This window comes from Pyrgilauda ruficollis, unplaced genomic scaffold, assembly GCF_017590135.1.
Source record: "Pyrgilauda ruficollis isolate IOZ18807 unplaced genomic scaffold, ASM1759013v1 scaffold3, whole genome shotgun sequence".
Lineage (NCBI taxonomy): Eukaryota > Metazoa > Chordata > Aves > Passeriformes > Passeridae > Pyrgilauda > Pyrgilauda ruficollis.
Window position 1 is genome coordinate 13,590,855 of NW_024524377.1, and position 9,590 is coordinate 13,600,444.

The 9,590-nt window shown below is 56.0% G+C and overlaps 1 protein-coding gene across 1 annotated transcript; it reads right to left on the reverse strand.

The window, feature by feature from the left end:
- Positions 1–376: 376 nt before the first annotated feature.
- LOC121356723 (motor neuron and pancreas homeobox protein 1-like) lies at positions 377–8,744 on the reverse strand. The gene is made up of 3 exons (XM_041473431.1): positions 8,309–8,744; positions 1,202–1,362; positions 377–685 (listed from the first exon to the last, which is right to left on the reverse strand). Exons 1-3 carry the CDS (start codon positions 8,742–8,744, stop codon positions 377–379), a joined length of 906 nt encoding a protein of 301 aa, XP_041329365.1.
- Between the last annotated feature and the right edge of the window lie 846 nt (positions 8,745–9,590).

Here is a 9,590-nt window from a genome sequence, read left to right on the forward strand (position 1 = left end):
GCAGGGCAGTCAAAGAAGAGTCTGGGTCTCTCTTCCAGCTGTGCCAACAGGCTGCCAGCTGTCCAAGTTTGCTCTCCCCACCTTTTTCCCCAGAGACTCAGTAGGGCAGCAGAGTAGCAGGACAGGGGATTTTCCTGTCCCCTAAGGAAAAGCACAGGCATCCAGATAACAGCTTTATAGGGGAGGGATCTAGGGACTCCTCCAGATACACACAGAGGAATAATTACAAGTTAAATAGGATCCAAACATACATAAGTTAAAGGGTGGCAGGTGCCCTGCAGCCCCCTGCTCCTTCCAGGCACAGTCTGTGTCTGCCAGCAAAGAGAACCCCCAAAACACAGCCTGGCCCCTCTCCCCAGCTGGCTCCATTCGCCTTTCACAACACAGAACCAATCTTCCTCTCTGTGGCACCCATCTCGTCCTCCTCCTCTTCCTCACCCCCCGAGCAAGACGAGTCCGGGCCATAGCTCAGCTCGGCGGTGCTGCAGTGCAGGAAGCCCGAGTCAGGGCTGTGCCCCATGAACTCGGGGCTTTCGGCAGCTTGTCCCTGGGGCTCGCTGGGCAGCAGCTTCTCACAGGTCTTGCTGAGCCCTCGCTGCTTCTCAGCCTCCACCTGAGCCCCCTGCTCCTTGGCCTTGCGACTCCGCTTCCACTTCATGCGGCGGTTCTGGAACCAGATCTTCACCTGCCAAGGGAAAGCCCCAGGGGAGAGGATTATCCTGCTGCATCCTGTCCCCACTCAGCCCCTCGCCTTCCCTGCATGGAGGGTCCCCCAAAAACCTCTTCATTATGGGGAATCCCATGGTGCTACAACTATGTACAAAGAGGATGAGGTTGTCATGGGGAGAGGAATAATGTGGGCTGCTGCCTTTCCCCCATCCGGCCTCCAGCCAAGGATATGTGCAGGGACATTTTCATATTAGCCCCACAAAAAGACCCCTCCCACAGCACGTTGAAGGATGGGAAGGCTCTGAAACCCAAGTTGGGGGCGCCATGAAAAGAGGAGCAGTGTTTCTAGGGTGCCCTCCACAAGAGAACAGGCTGGAGCCCACCAGGCAGGTCTCTGCAGAAGATGCCCTGGAAGGGGCACTGATGGGAGCACTGGGGTGTGGGGCTGATGGCATTAGCACTGCCCATGACCTTGCCTTGCCCCCCTGGCAGCTCCACGGCGCTACGCTCCATCCCCCCAGGGCCAAGGTACCTGTGTCTCAGTGAGCATCAGCGACGTGGCCACCTCAAAACGCTTGGGTCTGGACAGATACTTGTTGAGCTTGAACTGGTTCTCCAGCTCCAGGAGCTGCTGGCTGGTGAATGCTGTGCGGGGCCGACGGCACTTCCCCATCAAACCAGACTGCGGGGCAGCTGTAGAGCAGACAGTGGGTGAGAGTCAGGGGACAGCAGACTGGTAGGGGCACAACCCTTCAGCAAACCCAGGATGAGGAAGAAGGTGAATGTCTCCATCATCTCCCACCCCAATAATGGCTTTACTGCCTGATAGGAACCAGTGAGATACGTTATCAGGCCTCGGTGTGCAACTGGGATCAGTGCTGTGACTGAAATTAATTCTCTTTTTTTATTGCTGGGCCGCACAGGTGGCAGCTCAACGGCCAGGGGCTGTGCTGGGGCTGCCCGTGAGCTCCGCTATCTCGCCTGCAGCCCTTGAAGGCACAGCGGCACTGCATCGGGAGGCAGCAGAACAAAGGGACCTTTGAGAGTCCAGCATGGGGTGGCTGCCGCACTCTGTTTGATCCTTGCTTATCTCCTCTCCACTGGCTTTATTGTCCCCCTGGGGTTCAGCTTTTACTGCTTCTCCCAGCACCACAGCGGCAATCAAACCCAGGGGTTTGCAGCTGGGAATAAGGTGCTGGAGCAGCAGGGAGGGGCGTGGGGGAGGAGGGGGAAAGTGGTGGTGGTGGGCACTAATGCAAAAGGACCTTGGCACATCCCTGCTGAACCATCTTGGGCAACAAGATCCTGGAGCATCCTGGCACCAAAAGTGTGCCGTGCTTGGCAAGGGACACTCCAACTCACCCACTTTGCTGGGCATGGGGCACCATTCATGTTATCTCCCCCAGATTCCAGCTTTGATCCCAACCTGCCCATCTCCTGAGGTGTCCACCAAGCCCTTCACAAACACAGCGATGACGCATGAGGCAGGAATTTATGAAAGAGCCATTAACTGATCACAACACAGGTTTGATCCCAAGTACCTGGATGCTGGGTCAAACAGATGGAACACAGGTTGGGCTAGGGTTGTGCAAATGCCTCATGGGAGCAGGATGGACACAATCCCTTCTTCTGCCTGTAGCCCCTCAGTGCTAGGAGAGACAGTCTCTGGGACACACCTTGTAGCCACTGGCCAGTTAAACGAGGGACTGACTGAACAGAGGCACACTGTGCCAATGATTCTGACAGGATGTATTACTTTGCATATGAAACATATTAAAGGCTAAAACCGAATGAGAGGTTCAAAAGATTTCCAGGACAAATATAGATGAGAGATGTCTCAGCTCTGCAGAGTTTGGCATCTGGGCTCTGACTGGCTGTGGATGCTCTGGCCATACAAATCCTCCATGGAGACATGGGACCAAACAGGTCTGCAAAGGCTTCCTCAGGCTAAGAAAAGGAGGTTTTATGGGAACTAGCATCTGCAGGGATGGGGCAGCCCAAGCTAACACCCTTTGCAGCTCCTCGGGGAGGGAAAGGCCAAAGATGCATCAGAGACAACTGGAGGGGAAATTCATTCTGTTGGTGGGGGCACAACAAAAAGAAGCCCCAGGCAGTGTCCAGCCCAAAGACTCTGGATCCCAGTGAGCCTCCTTTGCTGACAGAGACAGGAGGGTGGCTGGAGCATCTGGAGCCCTAAAAGCCCTCCTTGCAATGAGGCTACACTGTGCAGTTTGGCTGTACCAGGTCAGGGAAGAGCCCCTTGGAGCAGTTCCTCTTTCTGAGCATGGTCTGTAGAAAATGTTTTGGGGAAAGAGAAGGGAAGATGTTGTGCCCTCTCAGCATCCAATAATCCAGGAGTTCTGTGCTTTCTAGAGCTGGAGGGTCCAGGAGTCAAGATATATCATATTCCCAGTCTGAATTCCGCACTCCAAAGTGAAGAGCCCAGGGCTCAGCTCCAAAGGCATTGTGTCCTGGTTCCAAGGAGCACAGAAATCCTTCAGATCAACCTGAAAGACTCCTCTGTGCCTCCTCTAGAAGGTCATATGTGACGAGACTAAAACCAGATGCAGGAAGAGTAGAGGCACAGAAGTGCCTCACGGAAGAATCTCAATGCTAAAAGCAATGCAAGTTTGGTCTGTCCAGCTTCAGAGGAGCCTGGAAGGCAGCCTGCTTTGACAACACTCTCTCAAGAGACTCACTTTTCCCCAGGTGAGCTGCTGAGGACTGCTTGGTCTAGCAGGTAAAAGAAGAACAGAAAGTTTGTCCAAAAGTCAAATAAATCCAAACAGGATACATCCCAAATTACTAACAATCCAGGGGACTGATTTCTGGAGCATGGCCCTGCTGCCAGCCCTGATTCCTCCTTCTCAGTGTCCAATTCAGCTGCAGTGCAGTGTGCCTATTACAAATATTGTACAGAGCCTGACTTCCTTGGAAACTCACCCTGCCTCCTGCCCCAGTGCTGACAAAAAAACCCCAACACCAAACCCAATCCTCAAACCCCTCTGTCGTGCTGTCATACAGCCTGAGCCACCACCAGTCCAGTGCCCAGCCTACAGAGCGTGGCTGGCCACCTTATCTGTGACCTCCTCTGACAACCCTTCAGCAGCTATAATTATCCATCACCACTGCTCCCCAATGTGACTTGTTCAAGATTTAGCCTCCACACCAGGTGGAGTAAGCCCAAGGCAATGCAGCTGACCTTCAGCCACCCACAGCAGCAGGCTTTCATGGACATGAATGATCAACATCTCTGGCATCAGCTCTGCTGTTACCTTTCCCAAAGGGCTCTAGCTCTTTTGTGTGGAGAGTATGGCAGAAGAGGATACACAGATTCTCACTGGGAAAAGAAAAAAGGAAGGAGGTAGAAGCTGAGGCTGCCAACATGCTCTGCTGAGTCCCATCCCTCCCTGTCCTGTAACAGGCTGCCACACGGACAAAGAATCCTCCCGAGGGGTGCACAGCAAGCATGCCTCCCAGGGCTTACCTTCTCCACTCAACCAAACTATGAACCCATCCCTATCACAATCAGCGTCTCAGAAGGTACTGCCCTTTGGGAAGGTTCTCCATCTTATCCAGCTCCTACCAGAAGACCAGTGACTGCCCCAGTGTCACACCTCTGCTTGCCAAAGGATTTGTTTTCTGCTCAGCCACCTCCTCCACCACTCCATCCAGGATCAGAGCTTGTCGCAACATCCCTCAGCCTGGCAGGGCTTGGACCCCCTGATGGGTGCCTGGCATCTGGCTGCAGTATCAGTAAATAAATTGCTTGGCCTGGGGCCAGGAATACCCTCTGAGTCTGAGGCCAGGAGCTCTGCAAGGCAGCTGCCTCCTGGATAATTAGATAAAGCTTATAAAGAATTGTTGGTTTATTTGATACAGTTCCGCCTACTTGATAAGAGGGGTAATCCTAGGTTGATATTAACTCACTTGTTTTTAATTTGGTTTGTTTAACTATAGTTCACTTAACTTTGTGGTCTGGCAGATAAAGGAGAGGAAATTAACACCCTGACTGCTTTAGGTGTTTTTCTGGATGTCAGAGCTGGAAGGGAGGAAGGTAGTTTCAGCATCAGGGTCATCACCAGAGGCTTCTTCTGACCTGCCAGCAGCCCTGGCCATTATCAGTGGGGCATCATGAGTAAGGGCACTTGCTACCTCTGCAAGCCCCTTGCTTGCTCCACCATTAACTTTCCATTGCTGATTGCCAGCTGTTTCCCAGCCCATATTTCCAGCGGACACCAGACCACTGTACACCTGGTGAGCCTTGGAAGGCATTGCTTTCTGCACAAGTTTGATAAGAGTTATCCTGCCTGCTCTCCTATCCCTGCACAGCCCATCAGCAAGCTCTCTGCCATCATGGGCAGGATCTGATCTGGGCTCCAGGCCATCAAGTTAGTGAGTGGGTGATGCAATGAAGTGGTGTGCGAGGAAAGCCATCTAAGCACCGGATCCCTCGGAGAGGATCCTTTGCTCTTCCTGAGAATCTACAGCTGTATGTCACTGCTCCCCACTTCTACAGCTCTCAGCTGCAGTGGGTCTCTGCACTGGCTCCCACCACGGCACCACACTGACAAACAAGGCAAATAAATCACAGCTCCCCAAAAAACTAACAGGCCTGGCATTCCAGTGCCAAATGCTACCCCTGGGTGGTTCAGAAGGTGCTCAAAGCCCCAGGACAGGGATCCAGGCTGGGGATAGCAGAACCTGGGCAGGCAGCATCCCTGTTGCTGTAGCAAGGGCACGCCTGCTCCTGCACCCAGGCCTTGCACAGCCCCCTCAGTCCGCATTGCAGCAGAGAGCCAGGCACCGCGTGCGGCTCTGCACAGGCAGCTGGAGAGGAGGCACTCACCCTGCCTCACAGCAGGGCACTGCTCTCACTGAGCCCAGGCCCCTGGGGGTACCAACTGTCTCAGACCACTTCCCTGGCATCCCACCTCCCCACACACAGGTGATAGCAGAGGGAATGTGTGCAATGAATACCCACAGAGCTTACAGTTCATGGGCTGTCTTGCTGCTTCTCCCTTCCTGACTGTCCTCAGGAGACTGAACCAGACCACACCTGCAAAACATTGCTACACATGCACCCAAAGAATTTATTCCAGAATTTACTCCTGGAATTCCTTTTAAATAAATCCCAAGGGCAATCACCTCCTGGAATGATCCATAATATGTCCTAGAAGGCTTTCAGATTCATCTCTCACAGCCACCTGTCCACTGCTCCTGGGAGAGTTAAACACGACTGGCACCAGCATCCTTGACACTTGGTACTCGGTCACTCTGGAAACTTCAGCCAGGCAGGTCCGTCCATCTGTCTGTCTAGGCTGGGCTGTGGGACAGGGGCTCCCACAAACTACAGGCAGCCAAGGAGCCCTGTGCCAACAACAGAAGGAAGGCTCCTGCCCAGCCCACCACCCTCCTCAGAGAGTTGAGGAAGGGCTGTGGAGGCAGCACATCCTAATCAGGTGCCCTTTCCTGTCCCTCAGGATTGGAAATCATGCTCAGATTGCCCCAGCATGGCCAGCACACTGGGGCAATCTGAGCCCACACACAGGCACAGCCTGCAGCTGGAGCCAGTCCTGGTGAGTACAAGGGGAAAGCATGCTGCAAATGACCCTGATTTCAGAGCTCCAGTGAGCCCACAGGAGCAAGGGCTGAAGACACACTTGAGAACCCTAAGGTTAGCAGTGGACAGAAATAAGGATGTGAAGATGGATAAGGTTCTCTTCTGCACAGCAGAAGAATTGCTGAAGTATTTGACAAGACACTCTGGAGAGAAAGAATCCCCACTGCAAAGGCCTCCCTGCAATTGGGAACAAACACCTTTTAGTAAAGACATGGACTGAGAAAGTGGTCATCCTGATTAAAAAATTCACAGTTTTGGCAGCTTTTGCTGCATCCTTATTACACCTCCACGTGTCTACCCTGCTTTGGGATCTCCAGAACCCAGATAAGTAACACTTGAGTCAGAAATTGCTTTTCTCCCCTCTGAACTTCCATAGGAGCTCTGCTCAGTGTTTCCCACAAGACCCACTGACATTCTGGTCCAGCACATTCTGCAGAGCAAGTTGTTCTCATGCCAATAACTTGGGATTTGTTTCCTTTTGGTGAGGTTTTGGATACAACCAGCTGAAGATCAATATCCTGCTTTTGAAAGGAATGGGGCTGATGTACAAATATCTCTCTGTTATCCCAGCTGGGATACAGGATCAGATGCAGAGGAGCATTCCCACTATGGTGAAACACAGCCCTTTACGAAGCTACCAGGATGCTGAGACAGACCAAGAAACCCAGACCTTTCAAAGATAACATGGCCTTGGCAGAGGAGCAGAAAGATGTAATAAATAATGAAGACTTCTAACTAAACAAGATTTATTTTTTCTTGTCTTAGTGACATCTTTGAAGACTGTACATAACCCATAGCACTACAGGCTTATTCTACACCTCTAGATTCACAGATGGATCCTTCCTGAAGTCTAAGGAAAGCCAGGTAAAGGGAGACAGTGTGGGAAAAAAACAGCCTGTTTCCCTTTAACCTGACCAGGAACAGTTTGAGATAGGAGTAATAAATGTGATTTATTTCAAGTAATTATCTCTATTTTTTGCACTGTTATTTATCCAGCCTTTTAAAATTATTATTATTTTGCAAATGGGCTTCCAAATTTTTGGAAATTTTTTTTTTTTTTTTTTTTTTTTGTTACACTCGGCTAACAAATCTGGATACTCTGACAGGGCTTTATTAACAAGTCACTCTCGGTTTAATGCCCATCTTTGCACTGAGGAGCACAGGGCAGGCTCCAGGTCACACTGCCAGGGGTGCCAGACCCCATCGGGACCAGTGCCTGAAGTCAGCTCTTGCTCCGTCCGTGCCCTGCAGGACCCACCGCAGCCGTGCGGGGTCCGGTGCCTGCCCGCAGCCCCGGAGGGACCGGGACAGGGCTGGGGCCGAGCGCGCCGTGGGGCCGTCCGGTTCCGCAGCTGCCGCCAGGAAGGAGCTCACCGGGCCCTCATGGCCACGAGGCGAGCAGGACCGGAGCGCCGATCGCGGGGCCCGATCCGGCCGCGCATCCAGCAGGACCGGGGCGGGTTCGTTCCCAGCCGCGCCGGGAGGGATTTATTCGTTTCCCAGTGCAGGTTTTTGCCGCCGTTCCTTTCTTTTCGTTTCCTTCCCGGTCCGCAGGAGCCCGCGGCGCCGTGCGGGGCCAGCAGCCTGGGTAGGCGCGGTCCGGCTCTGCCCGCAGCGGCGTGGGCAGTGCTTTTTGGGGCTGTTCCGGAACACCGGGCCGGCATAAGGCGAGACTTTGCCCTTCGGATCTGTTCCCCCGCTCCTCCAGCCCTCGGAGGTCTCCGGAGGGCGAGTCACGTTCTCCCCAGCAGTGAGACACCCGGCCTCCCCACTCCAGCCCTGCCGGGCTAGGAAGCGGGTCTGGGTACAGAGAGAGCCACGCACCGGGGTCAGCGCGGAGGGCTCAGTGTCCCTGCGGGCTCCCGACCCGGACCACCGGAGGTCCTCGAAGGGGTGGGGCCGGAAAAGCTCAGTCCCGGGCTGTCAAAGGGACCCCCACCCCGCTGTTGCCCCCGGGGTTTGGAGCGCCCAGAATCGTGTTCCGCCCGACGGGAGGGTCGGTCCCGGGTCACTCACCATTGAAGTCGGAGAGCCTCGGCACCAGCATCCCGGCTCGGATCCAGTGCTCCAGCGGGAAGGAGCCGGCCACGGCCGCCTTCAGGTGCTCTGCGCCGGGCGGCGGCAGGTGCGGGATGCCGGTGTAGGCGAACGCGGGGTGCTGGCCCCCCAGGCTCGGGAGCGGGTACACGGCGGGAGGGTAAAGGGCCGGCAGGGCGCCGAGCCCGGGGCCAGAGAGATGCAGCAAGCCGGGCTTGGGGACGAAGCCGGCCGGGGCGAGGGGCGCAGCGGCCGGGGGCGCCCGCGGTGAGGGGGTGTCGGAGCGCCCGGCGGGGCCGGGGCTCGACGCGGGGCTCCCGGGGCTCAGCCCCGGCGGGGAGGCGCTCCGCGCCGGCTCTTCGGCCAGCAGCGCTTCGATGCGGAAGTTTTGGGACTTCTCCATGGGCTTGTGCATGGCCCTGCCCCGTGCGGAGCCGTCGAGCCCTCCGGCGCCCCACCGCTCCCCTGCCAGGGCACAGCCCGGCCGGCCAGCCCCGGGCGAGCCCCGGCACCGGCGGGCATTCACCCGCGGGGCCGCGCCGCGCTCAGCGGGGCTGCCCTCGAGGGCAGCCCTCCTCTCCGCTCCGCCTCCCGGGCACTCGCTCGCCCGACGGCACTGGGGTGGGTTTTAACCCCCTCTCCACCTACCCCTGCTCCCCATTGGCTCCGCTCCGGACCCCCGCCCCGCCGCCCTCCACACCGGCCGCCCTCCTCCGGCTGCCGCAGCCCCCGGACGCAGCAGTGGGCAAACGCCGGGGACTGACTCGGGCTACTCTGCCCCTTCCCCAGCCCCTCCACAGCCAGCGGTCCCCCCCAGCCGCCAGGACCCACGCAGGGCGCTGAACCCATCATCCTGATCCAGCGCCCCATGGCAGGGAAGCAGGTCTATGGTTGCAGCAACTGGAGGAGATCTGGAGAGACAGACAGACTTCAGCACATGTAGGCAAAGCCCTGCTGGGCTCCAGTGCTGCCGTGGCACCGTGGAGCCCCCAGGCACCTGGAGGGCAGAGTGCGTAGCTGGGAGGGCAGGAGAGGCGCTCGCTCACCAGCAGGCTCCGCTGCATCCTGTGCTCTGGGATCCTGTGCCCAGCTGTGCTGTTTCCCATTGCATTGCTGCGATCCAGGGAGATCAACAGGCCTGAGCTGGACACACAAAGGACCAGCACTCTCCGTCACCCATGTCTGTCCAAGATGCAACCCAGCAGGTGCATACAGGCAGATTGTTACTCATTTGCCTGGTCTCACCTTTCCTAGGCAAGAC